This window comes from Atractosteus spatula, chromosome 1 (genome assembly GCF_055471065.1).
Source record: "Atractosteus spatula isolate fAtrSpa1 chromosome 1, fAtrSpa1.hap1, whole genome shotgun sequence".
Taxonomy (NCBI): domain Eukaryota; kingdom Metazoa; phylum Chordata; class Actinopteri; order Semionotiformes; family Lepisosteidae; genus Atractosteus; species Atractosteus spatula.
Window position 1 is genome coordinate 39,981,232 of NC_142706.1, and position 25,762 is coordinate 40,006,993.

Sequence of the window (25,762 nt, forward strand, 5' to 3'; positions counted from 1 at the left end):
CTTAGCATTCTCTCATTATGTGTCAGAGGTTCCTCGCTGATGAGCTTGGTACACGGCCCAGTCGCAAGTTCTTGAAGTGACAAAACGTGTCGTTAACAGGACTTACAAAAACACTTTTGCTTGCAATACCCTTCGACTGGAGGGGAAAACAAAATCATTGTATGTCACAAGCATTTGCGGGCAAGATTCTGCTGTTCATAATGGTGGTCTACAGTGCGTGTTTTTACTTACTCTTCCACTCCCCCTTCATTCTGTACCACATACAGCTGCTTCTTCTAGCCCAGAACTTCCTGTGGTCAGAAGAAAGCAAGACCAGCACTTCCCATATCCGACACAAATATAGGGGTTGAGCATTGGGTTACCAGTGCCACATTGCTGGACTGTCTGCAGAAGCTGTTTGCAATGCCTGGATGTGCTCTGCACCCTAATATAGCAATTCTGCATGATCCGGAAGAGCCTTGACTCAGTCTGTCTGTATGTGTGGGGCAGAGTTAAGCCTAGCTATTGAAGCACAAGCATGAGCATATCACTTTGCAATAATTTGACTGCGACATGGTCTCTGATTTGAGCTCCAATTCATAGTACAGACCGTGTAAAAGAGAAGAGGAAGTGGAACTTTTTTTCACATAACTTCGAAGGAGTTAGGCCAAGGAGCATCGTATTAAAAACAGTGGAGCTGTGCAAAACTCACGAATGGCCACATTTATACACTCAGATGAGCTGTTTACATTATTAAGTGGAAGCTGGTGTTTAAGGTAGTTTTTTAATACATGAAATAAAGCCTTCTTAACCATAAATAGAAAAAAAATGCCACAGTACTGCCTGAACCATGTTTAAAGTTAGGGCTGAAAATGTACAATTTGAGATTTTCTGGCGTTAGAGTTTGTTTGTTTCACCTCTGGTTCCACCCGGGGCTCCTAGTCTCAGAAAAGATGGTGAAGCAGATAGCCTGGGGTCTGTGCCACCTTTTCTTTCCCCTAAGAGTTGACCTGCCTGCTTCAACAAGAGTAATTAAAGCACCACTTGCAATGAAATGTCAGAGCAGCACCTGTTATTTAGACAAAAAAGCAGAATTTTGGCTTCTGTTGGAGTTTGTAGAGGGAGAGCTAGCCTCGTTGCTGAGGCTGTGTGGAGGACACAGAGACGGCCTCAATTCTGAGGCTGTGTGTGTGGAGGAGAGAGAGACGGCCTCGTTGTGGAGACTGTGTGGAGGAGAGAGAGACAGCCTCATTATTGGGGCTGTGTGGAGGAGATAGAGATGGCCTCGTTGTTGAGGCTGTGTGGAGGAGAGAGAGACGGCCTCGTTGTTGAGGCTGTGTGGAGGAGAGAGAGACGGCCTTGTTGCTGAGGCTGTGTGGAGGAGAGGAGAAGAAACATGTGAAGCTGTCTGTGCTGTGCTCTCGCTCTCCTGCACTGTGACAACATGGGGGAGATTAAACCACCGCAGAGAGAGGGACCTGGGCCTTGGCAGCAGGGTCAGCCGTTACCCACAGAGGTAATGAGAAAGGATCACTGCTCATTTTTCATCCCAGCCCTCCACCTGGCAGATCACCAGGAACAGGCAGATAGCGGGAGGAACAGCACAGGCTCTTATGACTGCAGCAGACAGCAGCACCGCTATGGGGAGTGATAGGAAATAATTGCAAATTTCTGTCTGTATAATATATTCTTGCTCAATTAGCATTGCGCACAAATTTGTGTTTTGACAATCTCACAGATATGTTCTTCCATTCCTTGGAAGATTCACTTTTACTGCTGGACTTCAGTACCTCATTTATGAGTTTTCTGAACTCCCTCTTGACCACTGGGAATCACAGTTATGCTGTCGAACAATTATTAAGGTGTTTAAACAGTGCACCCATTGTGTTGCAGTAGTTCAGATCTCAGCGTAGATTAGAGGTAGATTCATGTTATGCTTTGGAACAGTGCTTGGCCCTAGAATATGACTGAATGTACTGATGTGAATATATTGTTAGGTTTAGTGATTAGCCAGTAGCCCTTCAGAATTCAAGGCGGTTCACATACATGTAGAAGGTTCTTAGTCAGTGGAGGCTCCAATAGCAGTTGCAAACACAGTGTACAGTTGTTTACTTGAGACTTTTAAAGGGACTTAAAGAACAGAATAGGGGTAATAAATGTCAAATTAACACATGTAGAGAACAATGGCCACATGCTGTCGCAATTACGTTGTGACTTTTAATAAGATGTAGCCTATGTGTACTTAATACTGTACTCTGTGGTTGAAATATGTTAGCTACACTGCTTTTAGCAAATCAGCTAGCATTCAGACTCCTTCTAATTCTCTTGTTAATAAGAAGTAAATTAAATAAAAGATCTTTGGTGAGTAGTGCAGTGCTCTCTGCAGTAAGCACTATTTATTCCTCCTCCTCTTTATTCAGTTAATAGAAGCTCTTCGGTGTCAGGCGGCTCTGTGTCAGGGGAGGTGTATGCGGTGAATGATCAGCTCTCTGTGTGAGAGCTTGCTTCTTTCCATCCGAGTTTTTAGACGAAGGAAAATTTTGTACAGCCTTGCAATCAGCCAGAAACTCATATTACAACCCAGAGCTGGAAAACCCTCATTAGATGGTTGTGTACGAATACAGAAAGATAAAAGTAAATTAATATTAATGTGGTCTTGTAACCAACCTCTCAGCGTCTGTTTGCGTAATTTTTGTGCAAGGCAAGGAGAGACACACTGAACTCCGTCTGTTTGTTGACAATAAAGGAAAATGGTATCATAAACATCTGATCATGGTTAGGAAGACGTGCAAAATTTGAAAGTATAGGAATTTAAAGAGCAGTTATTTTTAAAGCATTGTAGCTATACAGTACTGTTAATGCAACTACTTTAAATGCTAAGTCTAAAATGTAGAGCACACATCTGTTTGTAAAATTTTGCTTTTATGCAGGGGCTGATGTAGACAGCCTTGCAGGAAGTCTGATGTCTCTGAGTGATGCTGGGCCTGGTCAGTATTGAGAATACCCATCCATCCATTTTCTAACCGCTTCATCCAGTTCAGGGTCGCTGGGGAGTCGAGCAGTGTGCGCAAGGTGGGGGACACCCTAGATGGGAAGCTAGTAGTATTTGGGAAGTCTTTTAAGAAAATCAGGTTGTTGCTTTAAGGGGTGCTAGTGGGCCAATAGCTGACACAATTCCTTCTACATCAGACTTTTTGCCCCAGTGTGGTGACAAGGGATACTGTGAGTATTGGGTACTGTCTTGTGGATGACATGCTAAGCTAAAGTCCTGATCACCTGGTTATTAAAGGTCCAGTGTCGCTATTCATAAAAGAAGGAGTATTAAACCCTGGTATTCTGGCTAAATTCTGTTTTGGGCTTGCTCAGTCTGGGCAATTGAAATTTCCCATGATTGCTGAAGAGATTTGTCCTTCTCCATCTGATCTGCTGTGTAATGTGGCGGCTGGTGCAGATTGGCACTGAGCCTCACCCAGGTGGGTGCTGTACTTTAATGGTCGATGAACTGAGTACATTTATGTAGTAAAGTACTTTGGAATCCCTTGGGATGAAAAGTGCTGTGGAAATGCACTAAATTATTGTACCACAGGTGCAGAAATACTGCAAGATAACTTGAACAATTCCGCTGTTTTCAGGGATGCTTGTTTTAATGTGACAGGGGTATATGCAAATTTAAAATCTCTGCTGGAGAATGTGCTCTTTTTTTTCTCCTTTCACTGAAGAGTGGAGTTGCTGAAAGATGAAAGCGTAACTACTGTAAGCTAACTTGCTTGATCATTTGTGTGCGAGCTCCACCAGTGTTCCTTATAGCCTAACTGTGAAAAGGCTGTAAATGTGTCATTTTTCCTACTTTAAACAAACAGTTTTTCAACGCAGCCGAATTACTTTTGGGTGCACAGGTTTGTAGAAGCGCATCTTTGTGTGATATGACACAGAGGCAGATAAGAAGTCTGAGAGGGAGCTGTTGTTTAAAAAAGGCAAGTCTGTCATTAAAGTGACACAGCCAGGCTTTCTACTTGTGTGAATTCAGCTTATGAAACGATGGGCCTTGCATTTGTCTGGTCTGTTGGGACCGTTTTATATGTAGATAAAAACCTGGAGATTAAAAAGCTATTACAAATGCCATCCTGTGACTCCTTTTTGCTGAATTTGGAGGCAACATATTGTACCACCGTGCCTCGGAGGTTGGGACTTCTGTTTTGTCTCTTCTCAGGGTTTATCACTTGAGCCCCCACGAACCAGGGGAGTGGGGTATCAGCTGGACCCATGGGGGAGGTGGGCTTTGTGGGCTGTCTGTCTCTGCAGCCCAAACAACAATGCAAATCAATCCCAGCCGGCCCCCAGCGCCCTCAGCCGTATCTGCGCCTTGTGCCCTCCACGTGAGCCTGAGCCAAGTCAGATTTCCGTCAGATATTTTTTTTCCGTCTTTAGATTTTTTTTTTCCCCTCTCTCCTTTCCGAGGGCTTAAGCAGCACACATGGGACTGTGTAGTAATTGCCTTCCCGCTCTGAACTGCTGATACCTTTATTGGATTGGCATAGGGTTTCTGGGACTGTGTTTAACATGCAGTCAGCCACTGCAGTGCAAACAGAGCTTGTGTTTAAACAACCGCCCATTAAGGCAGCAGCTGGGGAAAGCCAAGCCTCTCAGAAAGGGAGGACGCAGAGGGGGGGGGGGTGGGGGTGGGGGTGGGGGAGGGAGGCAGGTTGTTTAGCAGGGTTGAGGAAGAAGCGGCATCATTCAATAAGCGGAAGCTCGTGCTTCACAGCCACCCACCTCTCCCGGTTCCCCTTCACATCCTCTCCTCTCCCCACTTCCCCAGGTTTCTCCGCAGTCAAGAGATCACCAGAGACCACTTTCTCCCCCCCCCCCCTTCCTTCCCAATCCCCTCCCTTCCAGCAGCAGGGAAGAGTTGCGCAGCCCAGACACGTGCGAAGCTCATTAATATCTCATTACATTAGTACTACAAGTGGTCTCACTAATACTGCAGCCATGTATTCCCACCAGGCTGACATTAACACTTCCTGCGCTTAACACATGGCGGGGAAGTTGTGGAGCGAGAGGGGTGTTATTTTTCCTCTTTCCAGCCTGAGGCGGCCCAAGAAAGCGAGGGGAGAGAGCTTCAGCGGGCAGCGGGCCGAGGCGTGGCACTGCTGGCGCAGTAGAGCCTGGCACCCAGAGAGAAGGTGTCTTTTTTAAAAGAGCGCGGTGAGGCGCCACCAGGAGGGGCTTCTGGGCACGTGTTTACAGTGGCTGGCTGGTCTCGGCGAGGGTGGCGTTTCAAGTGGCCAGCTTTGTGTTCTCCGAGGCGGCCATTAAACAGCATGTCATTGGGAGGGGCGCTAATACTTGTGAACGTATGCGCTTGAAATGCGCCTGTGAGCTGGATTAGCGGTTAGTGCTGACATAATACGGGTCCTTCATGCTGATAGTATTCCATGTTCAACGCCTTCATTGGCAAATATTATACAATACAATCCAGTACCTGTTTAGGTATGATTTTGTTTCACTTTTCAGAGTTTTGCGCTTAATTCATGGAGTATTCTTACTTTACTTTACTGTCCCAAATGGGGAATGTGCTTTGCAGGCAGGTAGTGACATAAGACATTACACAATACATTTAACACAACATGAACCATTAACAAATAAGAGACATGTGTGATGGGAAAGAAAATAAATATAAATAAAGTAAAATATACAGTCCGCTGTCCAAATTGAGCAGCTTATAATAGCTATGGGAATGAAAGATGACTTAGTTCTATTGTTCGTGAATCTAGACAGTCTAGATCATCGTATTTACTGTGCACGGGGTGGTCATGACAGTCAAAGATTATATCGGCCTTCCACAATGTTTGTTTGACATAGACGTCTATAAGCTGTAGTTATTGTGCACCAATAGTTCAGTATATTCAATGTACAGTATGTGTTTATAAGTATAAAATCGATTTTGTTTTTTCTAGAAACTGTATAAAATAAAACAACTCTTTGGGGGATTGTTTAATGTGGTGTTAACCAAGATACCTTCTGATGGTCTTTAAGTAAAATTATCTGTGATATATATACGTTTTGTCTTTCTGATAAAAATCTTCTTGACTCAGTGAATGTTTTAGCTCCTAAATGAATGTTTATTGGTTGTCATTGTAGATAATTTACAGTATCTGTCTAGGAGAAAAATTCTAGCTCTGTCATTTTTGAGATTTTGGATGAGCCATCTGGTACTTTCAGGGCATCATTAAATGTCATAGGAGATGTAATTGCAGCAACAAGCAAAACTCTTCATTCTAGAGCTATATCTGTGGAAGGAAATGCAATTTCTTCCTGCTGCTCTCAGACCTAAATGTATTACAGCTGAAACCTGTTTTGGGATGTCTTTAACTACCTGTGGGAGCATTACAGTACTCCACATTCCCTTGTGCAAAGCAAACTCAGTCTCAGGAGTCGGCTTTTATGGAACACAATAGAATAAATAAATTCCCCTAATTGACTGAAACTGGATTTATTCCGTATGACAGACTAATTTGACTTACTCTTTCTAATCTCCAGAATCAGACTCTTGCATATACTGCTTCAAATTTGATCTGCACATTTTGCTTTCCTAAGAACCAGTTGGAAACCCCTGTCGTCCTCTGATTCTGCAAGAAATTAAGATTTTGGATAGTTGTAATAAAAAAAGTGTTTTTATCCGTGTTCTATAGTTTTCTGGGGTCCATATCATCTGCATTCAATGCAGGTATGGGACATCCTCATAGAAATTATCCCAGATGACTAGCCCTTAACCCTTGTAGGTTGCCTAAAATAAACGTGTCAGACAAATTAAACAAATAAGTGCACACACATATATGTGTGGAAATACGTTGTAATGTACATCTAAGATCTAGCCAAAACATGCTGTAAACATTATGACCATCAAGCTCCCTAACCTCGTTTGGGGAAGTGATTTCATGTGGATCACTCCAATTAAAGCTTGCTGGTGTTTTTCAATTCTTCAATTCTCAAGTAACAAAATAGACTGAGGAACTCCTTTCTTATGTTCTTAACTTCCTTCCGTTAGGAGAAAGGCAAAAATGGGGGCTACACACACAGATAATATAGACACCAATTAACCCAGTCAGCATGCCTTTCAAAGATGGGAGGAAACGAGAGAAAATCCATGTAAACTCCACAGATATGGCATTGTGCCTCTCCAGGTTCTTATTTTTCTGCTTTTACTTGTTTCATGTTCTTCCTATCTGATTCTTTATTGCTCTTTTGGGCTTTTATTCGCGTCTCAATCTCACTGAAAGAGGTAGAAAGTTTGGTGGGTGGGGTTGACACCACACGATGTTCTGAAGCATTTTAAACAAGGAGTTGATGCACTGTGCGATTGGGAATTAGGAAACTTAATATGAAGTTATTAGTTATTTACACTTTCCAGTTTCTATGAACACAATGGATGTAATGTAAGCTTTACTTTGCAGTAACTCCGCACAGAAGAAATATGTTATCAAATAAACAATGCCTTTAACCTTCTATCTACAACACCATATCCAATGGTGTTCGGTATTATTTTATCCACTTTAATTAATTCGAAGTTTGACAAAAAGAGTTAATTTTACAGTCTGGGGAGCAGACTACATTCCCAAATAGGCTGGAATTGTCCAGTAAAGTACAGGGAAACTATCATTAGCAGCACTCCTTACATATCAGATCTAAATCCATTGAGCTTTATATAGAGACACCTTATTCTTATATGCATCTTAGTCTGCATTGCCTAAATATTACATATTATAAATTCAACAGGCAGCATATTGAAGCTCCTGCTTAACACTCAGTGTACACTGTAGAGATAATCAGGTCTGTTTCGATTCAAGTCTAACCGGAAAATCTGACCGAGGTGTGAAAATGCAAAGTTTCTTTTTTTTGTTGCAAAATTGAGGGGAGTCTATGCCGATAAAGACCAGCACAGTTTCAAAAGCTAGACGTGTGTAAGCACTTTATGTCTTTAATGCAAATTTAATGCAGGTATTATATTAATACATGAATATCAGAGCCTACAGTGTGTGTGTGTGTGTGTGCATTTTGTGACTGGGAATGCGTATTTGAGCACAGCAAGTTGGAAGCAAGTCATTTGATTCTGTAGTTTTTATGAATGGCTGTTCCTCAGAAATCCTAGAAAAGACTTCCTGACCTTGAAAGGGTTATAATGCCGTAGTGTATGGCTCCAAGGCCTGGAAGAATGTAGGGATGGAGGAATTGAGGAGTCCTTTAGAGAATTAGCTGCTGGTGGAATTCAGCCAGGCCAGAATGTTGACATACAACATTAGCATGAGGGAAACTGTGGCTGAATCCTGAGCTCCTTGTGTTCATAGGCAGAAAACACGGACAGGAAGAAGTGAGAAGACCGGCCTCCCAGCCACAGGGAACAATTTGTTATGTGGAGGGGCAGTCATTTCTGCGGGCCGTAAAGGCAAAATTCTTCTACGCAAAAACGAGAAAACAAAGTGAAAATGTTCAATATGCTTGTCCCATGGTTCTGTCTCATTTTCCCTTTAGCTGCAAGCCTTAAGTTTCCAAATGAGTGCAGTTTGTCAAGATAACATGTTACAACACAGAAAATCTCTCTTTAACTGTCATTTAATGCTCAGGTGGTTAATTTTAAAAGTGCAAACCCTAGAGATGATTACCTGTTTATGGATGGCAAACTCAGGATTTGGATAATGAACAGAAGACATGAAGGAGTGGGAAATTTTTCAGATGCTGTTGCTTATTTATTTTTCAGTTGTGGGGGACAAGTCTGATACTGTCTGAGCTTCCTTTTCGATCACAGGCACTTTTTTGCCTCAGTTGCCCTAAATGGTGTGGCCTCTGGGGAGTTCTCTTTGTCTGCGCTGTTTATTCTGCTGTGTTAAAAAGCCAAGAGCTGTCTCCAGTTCTGCACAGGAGTTCAATTTAATTTGGATTCGCTTCTGACACATGCTTAGTACACATGATGTGCTGTGAGAGGGGCCCAAGCCCTTGTGATCTCCAGTCTCCTGTGTGGTGTACCAGGGATCTTTTTTTTTATATTTTTGACATAAATTATTATTATAACTGTGACGTTGACCAAATGGTTAATTTGTATTTTGATGGCAGAACAATATAATAAGAGAAATATAGAATGCCAACAATGTATGTAGAGGCTCAAGCAGAGAAATGTATCATTGTGCAGACTGTACAGGAAAAAGGAGAGGTTAATGCAACGCTGAAAAGTAGGAAGAAGGATGAAATACAAGGTTTTCAGCTGACGAGCCTTCTCAGTGAATGCATAGCACATCAATGGCATAGCCAGAAAACTGATTCCTGTTGTGGGCTGAGGCTGATATTTACCCTCATTGTTTGCCGTGTACCTTGTGAGAATAATATCTTCAATTATGTAGTTTCTACTGTAATATTGTGACGGTATTTGGCTCCATAAAAGGCTCAAGTCCATGGCAGCAGAAACAGGGCCACTCAAAGATATAAACAAGTCTTCCTTGAAAGCATTTGTTACAAAACAAACAAAATAATGAAAGGAATCTCAAGCATAATGAAAAATGTAGTCACCAGACAATATTTTTCTCTAAGTTAACCACAAAGTCATTCTAAGTCTACATAGTGGCAGAAAATGAGTGGGTTTTAGAGCTGGTGGGTCTCTAGATGGTTGGTTATCTAATTAGCCATGAATGGAGAGCACAGTAATGTGTCTGAGTTTTCAGGACTGTCAACCAGTCAATTGCTGTCTCTGGGAGTCTCACCCTCTACTGTACCTCAGCTGCCTCTAATCATGGGCGTAGCAGCAGCTGCCCACAGGCTCCAATGAAGGCTAGTGGAAAAAGGCCTTTTCTGGTGGAAATTGTCTCTTTGTGACTGAGAGGTTGAAGGGTTTTGTTCAGCCACATACGCTCAACCCATCTGTACTTCCTCTCATCAGAAAATCAGGGGCTGTAGTTACTGAACCTTGTGGAATTATGTGCTCTTGTTCCTCTCAGCATCAGGTTGTTCTGAGAGAAATACAGGCTGATTCACATTTTTACTCTTCACCTGAACAAATGAGCTGTGCTTTATGTGGACCGTGGGACGAAGTCTTGAGCTTTTGTGGAACAGGACAGGACTGACTGTTCATCTACAGGTTTATGAACAATCTCAGCAGGCCTGTTGGGAGGCCCTGAAGGCAGCAAGATCCTTCTCCTATTCCAGTCTTATGGAGAGGAGGGCCATAACAATCCTACAGTGCTTCTACCTGCATCATTAAAATGCACCAGTTAATAAGTGCGCCCTTAATCCCTTTACTGAACAATATACTGTAAACCATTCATGCAATTCTTTTTCAGTAAAAGACATAATATTAATAACCAGTCGCTGATATCTGTGCCTCACCTGCTTACATACAGTAGCTTTGAGTTTCTCTCAGATTTCTGCTGTTGCTTATTTGAGATGTTAAATAAAGTGAGACCTATTATCTGTGTACCTGAATCCTATTCATATACTAACCTGTTCATAGCTGGGTTTTCTCTTTTTTGCATTTGTTACCTCTTCAGTGGCTATCTGAAGTTCCTGTTTCTTGTTCTTGTAGGATTAAAGCCTGTTGCTGTCATACCCGTGTTAAAAAAACTTGGCCTGGAACCCCAGATACTCGGCAGCTAGTGTCCTATTTCCATTTTTTTTTTCTCACACAGAAATTCATGAGCAGACTTTAGCAGCTCAATTGAAATCTCACCTTGTGTCTAAGGAGCTCTTTGAACTTTTTCCATTAGGGTTTATACAAATACTGAAATGGTGATTGTTAAATTATTTTATGATTTGTTGATGGTTTCTGAGTTAGGGGAATTATTTACTCTCTGAACTTTTCATACTGTCAATCCTGGTATCACATTAGATGACGTGGAATATTATCTTGGGATCACTGGTTTCCTTTATTTGTTTGACTCCTATATGGCTACCTGGAGTAAAGTTAATAATACAAATTAATAATTCCTTAAATACATACATAAATATACATAGCGCTTTTCTAGACATTCCACTCAATGCGCTTTGCAGGTAATGGGGACTCCCCTCCACCACCACCAATGTGCAGCATCCACCTGGATGAAGTGACGGTAGCCACAGTGTGCCAGAACACTCACCACACATCGGCTATCAGTGGGGAGGAGAGCAGAGTGATGAAGCCAGTTCATAGATGGGGATTATTAGGAGGCCATGATTGGTAAAGGTCAATGGGAAATTTGGATAGGACGGCAGGGTTACACCCCTTTAAAGTTGTAAAGTTTGATTTTTTTAAAACCTGATGTTGTACCAATTGCACATTGGCGTTCCACAGGGATCAGTGCTGGGGAATGTATTATGTAATACTTATATTTTGCCTCTTGGACAGATTATTGTTTCACTCTTATGATGACAAAACTCAAATTCACTTGCAGACCAAATCAGACATCACTACTTCAGTTTCTGCACTTTACTGGTGTCTGTCTGATATTTAGATATAGATAAACTATGGCAATACTGAGGATAGGCTTTTAATATCAGCTCTGCAATGTCTGTGTTGTGTTGTTGATGATGCTAAAATCAAACCAGTGATGCAAGTTTACTTGGTGTTACTTTACGTCCTGTGTTGAATTGCATGTTACTAACATCAAAATGGTATCTTTCCTAAATTTGTGTAACTGGATTAAGATCGTTGCGCTTGTCTGATGCCTCAATTTAAATCTGGATTGGACTACTTACTAGGGTTTTTTCTAAAGTAAATAGGCTTCAATATTTTCAGAGAAAGCAGCAACTTTCATCTTTTGTAAATCACACTGGCTCCCTGTAAAATTCAGAGTGGATGTTTAGGTTCTCCTGGCTACATATGAGGAACTGAACAGTCTTACTCTTAATCTAGGATCTGCCGATTCAGGCATCCTTTTTCTGAATATCAGGCTCCACGAAACAGGCAACAGATCCTTCATATGTGCAATACCATGCCCATTAGAGTCTCTGACTGTCGACTTTTCTCAAACCCACTTTGTCATGTCTTTTTTCACTGTAGATTGTAATGTATAACTTAGTTTTGTTCTTAGTTTTGCTACCAGTCCCGTTACTTCAACTGTGTGTAAGTCTAGAGTGCTGTTTTACATCATTTCTTAAAAAGCACTCATAAACAAAATTGTGCTCTTATTAAACATAATTTGAACAAGCTTTGCGTAATGTCCACATTAAACCCTGAAATACCAGTGGTGTGTATGTAATGTAGAAAGATATGAGAAACCAAATAGATGCGTGTAAATGTATTAGCTAGAATAACTGTTGAGAAAAGAGGCCTTCATGGCTGGGACTGTTGGATAAAGTTTCCATTTAAGAGTATTAGAATTAGAAAAGTGTGCAGTTCTCAATTCAATGGCTGTAAAAGTCATTGTAATATCAAATGACTGTCAAAACTGTTGAGGTAATCTGGCAATTTCTCTTACATTCCTTCTTCTATATTGCATGCACACCAAAGTGAGTGGTTTCAATTAGACTAAACCAGATTAGGCCCAAACTGCAGAGTGCTTCAGGAATCCTTGAGTTGGTTTTCACTAGTTCACAGGATACACCGTCAAGATTAGATATGACTCTCCTGTCCTTTGTTCCCCGAACTGTTTGTTTCAAGTGATATAAAGTCATTTAATCTTTCATTAATAATGGGAATTGAGTAAACAGAAGACATTTTTTTATCCAAAGCACAGAAAGTGTTTTCTTATGTATAAGTGTAGTGATTGAAGCAGTAACAGATGACAAGAAACTGTGGTTCTGGGCTGACTTGGGACTCCTGAGAGTTCCAGGTAACACGTTATGTTTCAGCTGCCTCTGAATGACCCTTCATGGTGCTGCTACCCTCCATCATTGAAAAGAGGTGAAGGTTAAGATGATTTTCATGAATCCCTGGCTGAGAACATACTCTTTTTCCCGGCTGGCTGCTGAGTCGAGTGACACGTGGGAGCAGAGAGGGCACTAGTCGCACGTGGCTCCACAAAGTTCCAGTGGGCCTTTGTGGAGCCTTTCTTTTTAAACCAAAGATATTTTTTTTAATATTTTGAAATAGTACGTTGTCTGCCACAGCAATATGTTTATGTCCTGTCAATGAATTTCTTTGTGCAAAAAGTTAGATAACCTTTATTAAGAAATTGAATCCAGGGAGCACTGTCAAAAACAGAAAACAGTTATTGTCGGAAACAGTAGGGATCAGTTCCCCAAGTTACAGCTAACTGGAATGGCCAAAATAGTGTCATTGTGGACAGTAGCATCTACATTTTAAAAACGTTCAAGCAAATTATGTGTGATGCATGCAGTATTTCACTCTATTTTTAAAAATCCCAATATGCAAAATCATGAAACAGATTGATTGTAATCCCAAGAAAATTCTTAATGCACAATAGGTTTTCCTCAACTTCTTTGTTTCCCTGTTATTGAGAATCTTTTTAGACCTGTTTATTTCAGTACACTCTGGAAAATTCAATATCTTAGCGCTGTTAATTTGCCGTAGAATAAAACATATAAATATTCATAGGTTTAGAAGAGCAAATGTAACCATTTCTGTAGAACAGCTTTGGAGATTGCAGAGATTTTTTCAACCGAATTTCTTTTGAGCACCCGTCATTTAAAGGAAAAGAAAAAAAAAGCCTCATAATAATTTCAACATTACTGGTCATTTCCTGTGCAATACAGGCATAGCTGTCCACAGCAATCAGTGTGGAAAGTGGGGGATGGGCTGTGTGGAACAGTGGATCAGGAGGTTGCTATAACAACAGCACCTTGGTGGTTCTCTTTCCCCTGACAAATGAATTGCTGCTGTTGGTGGGATGTGGAGCAAAAGCATCTACTTTAGCCAGATGAAAGCTTTGCCGACTATCTGAAGGGCTCTTCTCTTTCTCTGCTGTTGATAGAGACGGCAAATTAGACAGTCTACGTCTGTGAGCTGCAGACTGGTTAACCGATGGGGGGAAAAACAAACAGTACTGATTTTTAATGCTTGACAGTGCAGAGTCAAAACCTTTTTAGATACAGAGATGGTGGGGGGTTCTCCAAAATGTGTCTGCTCGTTTCATTCTGTCTTGCCAAATAAATGCACCTTAGAAGAAAAATAAACTTATTTAAATGTTGCAGCACTGGGCCAAGCTTTGAACCTTTTAATACTGTGTGCCGGTATTGTCTGGCTCCAGCAGAAACAACTAAGTGGCTTGGTGTTCTAAATGGACATGAGTGTGGCATTTACTGGTGTCAAAGTTGAGTGTTGGGTGGTTAATGTGGGACTGAAACATTGTCGAGGGACATGTTATTTTTTTGTTATTTCGGGTGTTTTTATTGATCCATACTGGTATCTTGGGATTGTAGCAATTAATGAGATTGTACCCCATTACAAAATTAAACACCTACAATGAGAGGTTGCACTAATGCATCTTTTGTAAACTTGTTTTTGATATCCTCCATTAAAATCCAGTAAAACTGGTCCTTCTCTTACCGTGAACTGCTATTGTTGATTTCTGTACTTGGTATTATCACTAGATGAATTGTGGCTTTCATGGTTACTTATTTGCCATGTTTCAGTTGTTCTGAGTTATTCACAATACCTTTCTAAAAAAGCATATTTTATATTTAGGATATAAGATTATGCCATATTACATCCATACATTGTCAGAAGTTGTTTGGACACACAAAATCTTGGAACCGCTGGACACAAAGCACGTCTCATGGATGAGATGGTAGTCCATTACAGAACGCACTTACACAGGGACACATTAGAGAGCATAATACCAGATTTCATATGAAAAGTGAGAGGAGACAGAAGCAGGTTTTATTCATATAATTTTAAATTGCCCTTTTAAGTAAAACCACTCAAAACCCTAACTGGAATCTGTAGTCTGGTTTTGTCCCTTTTTGGTTTCTCCCAGAGAATGACAACACGAATAATTCCTTTTATAGGATAAATACTGTTAACATTGACAACTACCGCCTTTAATATCGTTAACGTGAAGCCATTGCCAGCTATATAAAGAACAGTGGAATGGTTTAAAAAGAAGAAGTTGCATGTTATTGTTCTGATATTGTTATTGTTCTGGCAGTTTCACACTGTTCTGCACAGTAAACATTTTGTTTTATACATGAATCAGTTGCTTTCTCGTGGAAAGAGGGGTGAAGGCACAGAAAGGCAAATGCAAGTGTCAAGCATATGTTTATTTTGGATTTTCTCTTGGCAGAGATCCCTAAAAACACATTTTTTGCCCTGTGAGACAATCAGGTGTTATAGTCAAAAGGTAATAAAAAAAGATGCAGTGCAGATTTTTTAATGGGTATTCCTGTAATTAACAGTTACCCTCTTAATGTGAACACCTGGAGTGTAATTATCACAGGGAAACACATATTAAAGCACTAAGTAGGAAGCGGTAGCTTATTTAAAACAGAAGCTTTTGTTTTAGCTGACCGGCAAGTCGCTTGTCAAACCTCTATAAAATGGTTTCCTTTAGAGCCCAAAGTTCCTGTTTGCGATGCCAAATAGAGGAGCTATTGTGAAGGCGCTGGATATTTTCATCTTTCTTCTCGGAGAACTAGTGCTGAGCCAGTGTTACAGGATAATGTCCTCCTGGTGAGCGAGCGTCACGCAGGCCAGCACAGCTGGCAGTGCAGTAGCCCCCTTCCTGATCTGAGCACTAACACAAAAACCTGTCTAAGAGTTGTGAAAAGAGGAGCAGTGACACCCTGTTTAAAGACATGGGCTCATTCACCTCTGAAAGACGACTGGAGAGGCCTTGAATTATCTGCAGCCTCTTGAGAGGTGAGCAAGGGAAGTCCCCCTTACATGAATTTAACGATGAAGAATGTAATAGGGTACTCAGTGAGGGACTAGGACGCCCCTGTATCGCATAAAGAGCAGGACTCGGAGCTCCCCAATCCAGATGTTCTTTCAGATCTCTTCGGTTGTCTCAGTTCCTGGCCCTAATCTAAACTATACAGTACATGATACTATGAAGTCAGACTGAGCGAGACTAAGCGCCACCATTTCTCATTGGTTATCTTTTTACTGTAAGTCATGACTACAATATCAGCAAAATGAACTGTATTATTATTATTAATGTTTGTCTTAATTGAGTATAAGCTCCTATTTTGAAAAACTAACAAAGTTGAATTACTCACTAACATAGAGGTTGTCAGCTTGTTTTCTACAGTATGTTTCCCAGTTTCAAAAGTACATGTTAATGTATACAGAACACCCTTCTGTTTATTTTGATTGGCCTTTTTTCATTTTTAGTTGTCTGTACCAAAGTGGTTTGTATTGATGAAACTCAAATCTTGGTTCCATCAGCCTACGTGACATCGGTAGAGCTCTTTGCCTTACTCAAGATAAAAGATAAGATAAGATCACTTTATTGGCCATATACAATTTCTTGTATTAGGAATTTGTCTTTTTTCGCATACCCCAACTTGCTCTCCATGAGACACTCAGACAGGGAGGGAGCTTGGTCAGAGCAAAGGGTCAGCCATTTATACAGCACCCCTGGAGCTGTTGGGGTTAAGGGCCTTGTTCAGGGGCCCAACAGAGTACGATTCCTCTGCCGGCCGCAGGATTTGAACCAACAATCTTCCAGCCACAGGCACAGATCCTTAGCCACAGAGCCACCGCACCACCCATTTGTGAATAAAAGTGTTGAGTTAGTGTTGAAAGGTGGAGTTTTTTTGTCACCGTCTTAAGACAAAAAGGACAAAAACTGCCAGGTTTACTTCAGCTAATTTGATGTGTGAAGACTGGCCAGGAGAGTGATCCCAGAGCAGTGTACGTCTAGTTCTGTTCCAGAGATTGCCGTTAAATTCTTCATTCCATCGCCAGCCAGGTGTGGCTCATCTCATCTTTAATACCCTATTGCAACTCCACAGTCAATAATTCTGTATGTTGCCTTCCTGATTTGTGACAGTGAATGTAGCCTGTATTTAATTACTGAAATGAATTAAGCAAGAGACAGTAGTGTAATAAGTGCTTGCTGAAGTGTGAACAATGAAAGTTCGTCAACTGTCATTTTTTCAGCACAGATTCCTTCCGCTGTTTTTCTCTTTTTCTGGAAGTAATTATTAAGTGCTAACAGGCAGTAGTTATCGCGCTGTTTTTACCTGTGTTTTTTTCTCCTGAAACTAAGACAAAAGACAGTTAATGTGTATCAATCTTTCTTAGGGAAAAAGGTGAGATTTCATACAATATTGTCTGGTATGGGGAGACCTTAGTGATGTTATATGCTTCTTTGAATTATTGTGTAATTGCACTGAAGTGAGTGGATATTAAGCCCTAGAAAAAATAGTTTACAATGGTGTACAATAGTGAATTGTAAAAGTCAGTGTTTAGACAGTATTTTGTACATCCACAATGCCACCACTGTGTTTGAACATTTAAGCAAATGTCTTGGGAATAACATTTGTTGAATAAAGTTCTTAAACCTTGTGTATCAAAATGAGAGATCACTAATTGGTATTGATGCTCACGCTTCTGATCCCTCGGAAATTTCTCTCATTTTTCAGAAAGTATTTTGAGATTCCTGCAGCGAAGAAGCGAGTGCATGCTCATTGTTAGATTCCAGTCCTCCTACGTTCTTCCTGAATAATTAAATATAGTTCTGTGCGTCTATTGTATGTTTAATTCAATTTTTTTTCCTTCCCTCTTTCAGCTGCAAGAAACTGTGAAAAGGAAACTGGACAGCGCACGGTCTCCTCTGAACGGTGAACAGAACGGTATTTGCGATGGGAATTTTTCGCCAAATGCAAAAAGGCTGAGAAAGGAAGGGCCTGTCGGAGGCCTGGACTCATTGGCTGGTTTGCCCAATAACATCCCTCCTGTGCCCTCTGTATCCCCACTCCACCAAATTGATATCAAACCAACGCTGCCCCTGGCAAACAACACCAGCAGTGGCAACAACCACGTACCCGGCCGGCCGGATGACATGGGCAAAAATGGCGGTTTGCCAGAGATCAAGCTGCCAGTAAATGGCACCTTGGACCTGGATGATAGCTTCGGTTTCCTTCCGAATAAGGATATGAAACAGGAGCCCTTGGATGATACCACCGGGATTGAGTCCTCGGACACCTCACTCTCGAACCAGAACAAGCTCTTCTCGGACATTAACCTCAATGACCAGGAGTGGCAGGAGCTCATTGACGAGCTGGCCAACACTGTGCCTGAAGATGACATGCACGACTTGTTCAATGAAGATTTTGAAGACAAAAAAGAGGCTGAGTTCACTAGGCCAGCTACCCAAACGCCCCTCCCCCAGGACCCCCCTCCCCAAAACAGCCAGATGCCTATGGGTTCCCCACAGGTACGGCCTTCCTCTTCAGGCCCTCAGTTCAACACCGCATCCAACAGCACCCCTCCCCAGCAGCCCCTTCAGCAGCCTCCTTCTGTCGGCATGGCGGCAGGGTCACCAGCAAATTGTGTGCCCCAGTCACCACAGACTCCCAACCAGGCTCAGACTCAGCAACCCAGGCCGGGGAATGGATTTCTGATGACCCCAGGTCCTGGAGTAGGGCAAGGGCTTGCTCCTGGGCCATCAGCAACTGCAGGCCAAGGGGGAAGTATCACAGTCCCAGTCCCTTCGTCTACTCCTGACTTGTCTCCAGCAGAACAGTTGAAGCAAATGGCCGTCCAGCAGCAGCAAAGGGCAAAACTGCAAAAACATCAGCAGCAGCAGCAGCAGCAAACACAAGCACCCAACTGGTCACCTGCTGGTGCTCCCACAAGCCCATATGGAGGGCCATTCAACCCTGACAAACCAAATAGCCCCATGATGTATTCACAAGCCTTTAACGCCCAAAATCCTATGGTGCCTCCAATGGCAAGCAACCCTCAGAAGGCCACGATGAATAACTACCTCCCTCAAAACCATATGAACATGATCAGCCAACAGCCAAACAGCATGGGCCAAAACACTATGGGCAAGCAGCAAGCCAGCATGCTCTCATACAGTAACACTAAGCCCCTGACTCATTTCAGTGCTGTGGAGCACATGAGTCAGAGGATGACCCCCCCTATGGCCAACCCTAATAAGAATCCCATGATGCCATACATGCAGCATCAGCCAGCACAGCAGCCACCGCAGCAGCAGCAGGTGACGCCACAAGCCCAGGTGCAGATATCTGCTCAGGCCTCTCACCTGAGCGAAGAACAGAAACGCATGCTTCTCTTAAAACAGAAACTGAATCAGAGTATGCCTTACAGTGCGTTGCAACCTCACAGTCAGGTAAGTGGTGGTGCAATTCTTTGTTTAACAGAAATGCTTTCTTGGGTTCTTGGAAGTCTGCGGTCAAGTATGAAATGTTTTGCCCTTCTAATTTGAAAACCCCATGTAAACAAATTCAGTTTATAAAAGACGCAAACATATTATTTTCTTCTAGGCGAAAAAAACAGACCCCTATTTATTTTTAGGCTGGTGGTTCCTGTGATATGAACTGCTGAATTCTTCTTTTGTTATTTTCAGGCAGCTTGTTTGTTTTTAACGTGGGATCGCAAAACATTCAGCAACGAGGCTGAAGATGCCTAGAGGGCTATGAGATTAAATATGAACATTTACTATATGGTAGAGATGTGTGTTCCCAAGTTTGTACTCTTATCTTGTAATTCTGTGGTGCTGCTGAATTATGAGAGGTCATCTCACTTGTCTGCCTTTCTGTGCCTGATAAACATAGGTTTATTTGTAGACCTGGTACTTTTAGGGTTTTTTTTGGTTTTTAATTTATGCTACAAACAATATTGCATAATAAAACATTAACATTTTAGAGGAGTTTCTTTGCTTTGCTTATTCTAACCTGTTTAAGTTTTCAAGATGGGAATACTTACAAATCTAAATGGTTTCGTCATCTCTTTAAAGTAATAACACAGCCATGTTGCAAGAAAACTTACAAATTGAATGGTTTTCAGAAAATGCAGGCATAGGATTACAATCTTAAAAGACGCATCTCTCCTACTGTGACTAAATTATGTGATTTGAGGCAGCTTAATGTTTCACAATTAATCTGCACATGCATACGCACAATAAACAGCCAGTTAACAGTTATCACTTAAAAAAAGAGAGGATCCCCCACCGCTGGTCAGAACGAGAAAGCAATGAGCAGGTGTCGGAATTGGCTTAAACAAAGCAATCCATTTTAAGAGGTGAATGTTTCGTTAATGGTGTGTTGTTGCACAGCAGATATATAAAGGCTGAGAAGTACCATTTCTGCTTATACATGACTGCCTAGGGTACCGCTGAGAGCATGTGAGGCTGAGGCCTGGCTCCTACACTGGGGAGTTCTGGGCTCACTGTGTGTTCTAATTCACCCACGCGTGTCAGTGTCATGGCCACTTCATTCTAAGGTACCTCTGTTGAGGTTTCTGCAACACCTCGTTATGTAAATAAGTGCCATTTTTAAGTTATCCTGCCTGTTCCATCCTGTTCTCACACCAGCTACGATTTGGAAATGTATCATGCCACATCTTGCCAATCAATATAGTAGTTTAGACACCAAAACAGTCAGATGTTTGAATCTGAACAGGATCCTCCCAATTGTTCAGTGAATTCACCACAGAGAACACGGAGAATATAATTACAGCACCTATTAAGGATTATATTTTATTTGAACAGCTTTCACTTCAGTAAGGTCTCACTGTGACATTTTAAAGCTCGATTTCAGTGGATTCTGTTGCTAAAGTCATGTGTTGAGAGACATTTCATAAATATTGTATAATCAGAATCTTTAATTGAAACAACATGTAACAATGAGGTTTTCTGGTATTTTCTTTAAAATATTAAATTACTGACATTATCAATTAAAAAAGCACAAGGGGTGTTTATTTATCTGATATGAACATAATGTAGCATTGTAAATTAAATGTGCATTTTGTCCTAAAATGTAAATGGAAGAGTTCAATGGTGAATTGTTTGTTTCAATACTGTCTAGGCTTACATTGTTTTGACATGGTCTATACATGGCTTTGTGTGTTATATTTGTAGTGTAATTTTGCTTATTGAATTTTGCTTGTTGAAGCTCGACAATAACTTATACAAATGGGGAAAATATGGACTGTACCTCACTGAGCTGTAATTCATTCTGATATAAACATCGTTGTTTTATTAAATATTGTCCATCTAGAGCTGTTTCAAAAGAAGGTTTTCTGCCTGAAAATAAGAATGATTATTTAGAAGAAGCAGTCTGAAAACTTCAGTATTTTGTATCATGAAATTTCATCAGCCATTTCTTTGACGGCTATTTCTTGCACAGGCAGTGCTCAATTCTCTGTTATTTCTTGGAGTACTATCTAATTGCAATCTGCTGGTATAACTGTAGAGAATTAGACTGGAAACACCAATAATATTCTTCTTCCCTGTGCCCTTGCCTCTCATGAAGGGTTGCAAAACTTCATCAAGGTCTGTTTTTGCAGAAATAGTAAATTTCAGATGTATATAGCAATAACACACTTGCATTTTTGCAGATTAGTAATAGGAGCAGAATTCACGAGGCAGACAAAAGCAAAGTGCCTGAAAAGGCCACTATAACCAGTAAAAAAATAAAAATAAAAATAGTACATGGGCCTTTGAAGTAGTTAATTAGTGTAAACGTGTTGGAGAATGGCATGGTTAGGCCAATAATTTGTGGTAAAATGAACTGCTTCAGTTCTCCTGTGTAAAAGATGAAACAAACTGTCTTTAAGTAGCCAAATTGAATAGACGTGAATTAGTGTTCTTTTTCCTCTTAGTCCTGATACAGAATCGAGTTACATGAGTGCAAAGCATAATCTGTGGTGGGGAAAAAAAGCAGCCTCGACCTCTTCCATTGGGCCTGTAACCCCTTGCCCAGGGCAGGCACTCCTTTCCTTCTCTTACTGCCTCCATACGATTTCTTCAACAGCGCAGAGCCAAACATGAAAAATAAAGACGGCAAAGCAGGAGTTCATTAAAATGGAAGCTTGCTATAGCGGAGAGGAATCCACACTGCCATGTGTCAAGGATGGGTCGGTGGGAGCTTTGATTCATTCCCTCTTTTCTGCTACCGTTAGAGGAAAATTCAAATAGGGAAGCCCAGACTTCCAAAGGCCGCGCTTCTCTGTGCCTTCTGTAATTAAAATGCAACGGATCTGTTCTGCCATGATCCCAATGCTAAGGCTTTGTGTGCCGTTTGCAACATATTGTTCAGCAGGAGCTCAGCCCGATCTTCCCTGTGTTTAGGTGCCACACGTTATTTTTGTGTCTGCAGTTCTAAAATGATAAAAATCATAGGAAGAAGAATGCATACGGTTTGCTGTTAATGAGGAATGGCAAAATTTTTAGTTGTGTCATATTCCTGGTTCATTATATCATCCAATGACAACAGCGGCCCAGTGCATTCTTTGTATGATGTATGGTTAGGAAATGTGAAGTGACCCAGACTACAGACACACTGAGACATATTGATTATTGAAAAGGCTTTGGTGTGGGGGAGGGATCATTAGCATTATTTATGTGCTTTGTGTTTCTTAACAGACAGGAACCTGAATTGTTCCCCCCCCCCCCCCTAATCCAGTCATTAAGTTTGAGTAGTAGGTACAGTAAGTGAATAATATTGTCTTTATCATATTATGTTACAAAGCAGAAAGCAAGTACATAAATCCATTGTGTAGGCCTTGATGTGAAGTTTAGTTTTTATTACTTGGAATCTTTAAATAATTCCTCTTTTCTTTTTTGAAACCCTTTGTTGCTGTCCATTGGCGGTTCCTACTGTGCAAACACATAAGCTTCTTCAGAAACATAAGTCATATCAAGGCCGATCGATTTGTTGAAACATCTCAAAAGCTCCGAGCGAACTTAGCTGTCTGTGGTACCACCTGGCCCTTCCCAGCAGTCAGAGTCCTCCAGGCTGATTGGGTTGTAGTCAGTCCTGGTTTTGCTGCATGTGGGTCTCTCTGGTGCAGTCATCGAGTGGCACAAGGTGAATTTCTGTCTGTTTTTGACTTGCACTTTTGTTTCTTGATCAGGATTTTGTAGGTTGCAGCACCTCTGATCACTGCTCGGTTGTTGCAAATGCCGACCCCACTCGTTTTGTTTACATCTTGTTCACATCTATGAGAGCGTGAGCAACACCACCTCTGACCAGTCAAAACCGCCTGACCTCCCCTGCGTGGTCCTTTTAAAGCAGTGTCAGTCACAGAGGCAGATAACCACAGTCAGCGTTTGAACAGAAGACAGACGTTGAGCCCCCATCCCTCCCCTCTCGCTTTCCTCCCTCCCTAAGCCCCCGATATTGCTCTCACTGGCTGAGCAGGAAGCTGTGCCAGGGCTCACCCGCACGTGTCGAGTCTTGAGATGAGCTTGGCGGCACACTCTCAGATTCTGCGGAGAGTCTCAGAGGAGGCGGCGGCGGAGCGGAGGGTGAAGTTAAGGGAAGAGGAGAGGGGTGGAGGGAGGGGGGGGGGAGGATTGCTAGTTAAAGCACAGGGACTGTATTCCTTCCTGTAGAGGCTGACACTCGACCAGCAGCGGGTTCTTAGCTGCTCATCCTGCTGGCAGTGACAAGTAAACAAAGAGGGCAGGCGGCTCTCTGTTTGCGAGGGGCTGAAGGCTGCTAAGTGAGTGATCATTAGGGAGAGCAGGGGTCTCGCTGTTCATCACAGTGATGTGGAGAAAGGGTAGGGGCGTGCTTTTTCCATTGTCCCTTTGTCTCGGGACTGATTATTTTGGTGGCCTCATGAGCTTCTAAGCCCTAGACTAGCACTATCACAATGACCTGGAGAGTGTTTAAAACGAGGAGCAGAAAGCTTAGAGAATCCACAACACGTTAAAATACTGTACTAGATGAATCTCACACATAAACACATTATGCTAAAATCACTGCAATTTTAATATTACTGCTTTGTCTTCCAGAGAAGATGCACCTCTTTACTGTAGTATTTTTCCATGCTTAATCTTGCTTTTAGTGTGTTTGATCTTGGCATTAAAACCCCTTTTTAAGCACAGAACTGCAAGGGTAAGTTTCAAATCAATTCACTACCATGAAATCTCTGAAGAACTAATACAAAAATACATAAATCATTCAGATAGTTTCAACTTACTGCTTTCAATGTCATGTCTCACAGATAGGTTTACGTACCATGATTTGTTTTTAATTGCTAAATGTATAAGTAACCTTAAGAAAAACAAAAATTGGGCATTTTTTTCCCAAAAAGTTTCCCTGCAGTACAGAATTTTAAATATACGTTTTCTTTTTCATGAGTGTGGTTGTATAATTGCTGATTGAATGTAATTAATGATAATTAATTAATTTGACACTATTATACGACCAAAATGACAATGTCCATAGTTAGAATAACGTGGAGCAGGCAGCAACATTATAAGATGGATGTTTCCCTTTAAGAAAACCTGTCTAAAATATGCTGTTCTAATTTCGTCCTATAGACCTCCGGCCGGTGTGATACTAATTCATTTTATTTATATAGTGTTTAACACCGTGGAGTATGTGCCAGCCGAGAGTGGACTTTAGCCACAGCTTGGCATCAGAGTACATCGGGGAGACAGGACAATAGACACACAGTTTGCGTAATCTTTGTCTTTTTTCAAGAATGAGGATTTACCATAATTATTAATATACCTTTGTTATCAATCTTTTTCAATGACAGCATATATCTTTTCAAGCAGAAGAGGACCTAAGGTAGATAGGACCAAAATGCCAAAATACAATTCAGGAGGAATGTCTTCAGTACCAGGCAGCTTACCCTTAGTCACGTCTTGAAACACCTCCTTCAGCTCAAACAGGGATGTATGCACCTGCGGTACTGCTACTAGTTTAGATAAATGAAGAGATAGCAGAAACCTCAAACCCCAAACGTATTAAATTCCCAAAATGTATACTTTGAAATTAAAAAACTGAATGTGGAGCTGATCCGCAATGGGTCTAGCAGTAATGCCTGCTGGGTTGAAGTGATGGGAGGAATATCTGCAGAGGATTCATTGCTGCAGTCATAAAACTAGTCAGTGGCTGGTGTGACTACCTTTAAAATAACAATACTGCTTAGATTCACACCAACAGCACAATGTCTCTCTAGAATGTTCTCTAAAGAAACTAACTTGGGTTCCAATTTAGTAAATTTACAAAGAAGTAAAATTTGACTTATGACGTTATAATGCTAAGACCAAGACTAATAAACACTGCAGTGTAAACTGAAAAGTATGTTTTCTCTCAGTGATTTCCTCTCTTTTGAAAATGCATGTCATTTTTGGGTAGTTACTGGGCTAACCATCCAAGTTAAAAAACAACGCAAAATGAATGAGGCCAGGCAGCCTGTTTTCTTTTCAGAAAACATTTGTCTCTGTCCAGACGAAACCTGAACAAAAACACACTAAATTTGTCATGGCTTTGGAAAGAGTGTTTTCCATAAATTCACTGTGCGAATGTTGTTGTGACAGTTCTCCAACTCAGTCACTCTGCATTCTTTATTCACTAACTTCAGAGTTATGGCCTCTAGAGTAATCTTTTCTGTTCCTTTTGGTCACCTGTGTTTAAGTCCTGGTTTAAGACCAATTACTTGATAGTTGACATCTGAGTAAGTTTACACATGTTATTACATTAATCTGTGAGCTCACTTCCTCCAGCTCAGTTTTAAAAAGCAGTGCCTGCTTCTCTAATAACTGAAGGTTGGCCATTCTAGCTATTGCTGTAGCAACAGGCTCTTTCTCTATCATCTTAATTGGAGGAGATTCCTTTTTCCCCCAACTTTTTGGATGGCACCCTACCACAAAGACACCAAGGAAAGACAAGGGGACAACAATAACAACCACTGGGCAGCAGAAGCTCT

At 41.4% G+C, this 25,762-nt stretch overlaps 1 protein-coding gene across 1 annotated transcript in view; it reads left to right on the top strand.

Annotated features, from left to right (window-relative positions):
* The first annotated feature begins 4,242 nt into the window (after positions 1-4,242).
* maml3 (mastermind-like transcriptional coactivator 3) overlaps positions 4,243-25,762 on the top strand; it is a 108,028-nt gene continuing 86,508 nt past the window's right edge. The window contains exons 1-4 of the mRNA XM_088920657.1: positions 4,243-4,355; positions 5,064-5,162; positions 17,112-17,154; positions 17,634-19,202. Coding sequence (XP_088776783.1) covers positions 4,243-4,355; positions 5,064-5,162; positions 17,112-17,154; positions 17,634-19,202 — 1,824 coding nt within the window. The remainder of the gene's footprint in view (positions 4,356-5,063; positions 5,163-17,111; positions 17,155-17,633; positions 19,203-25,762) is intronic.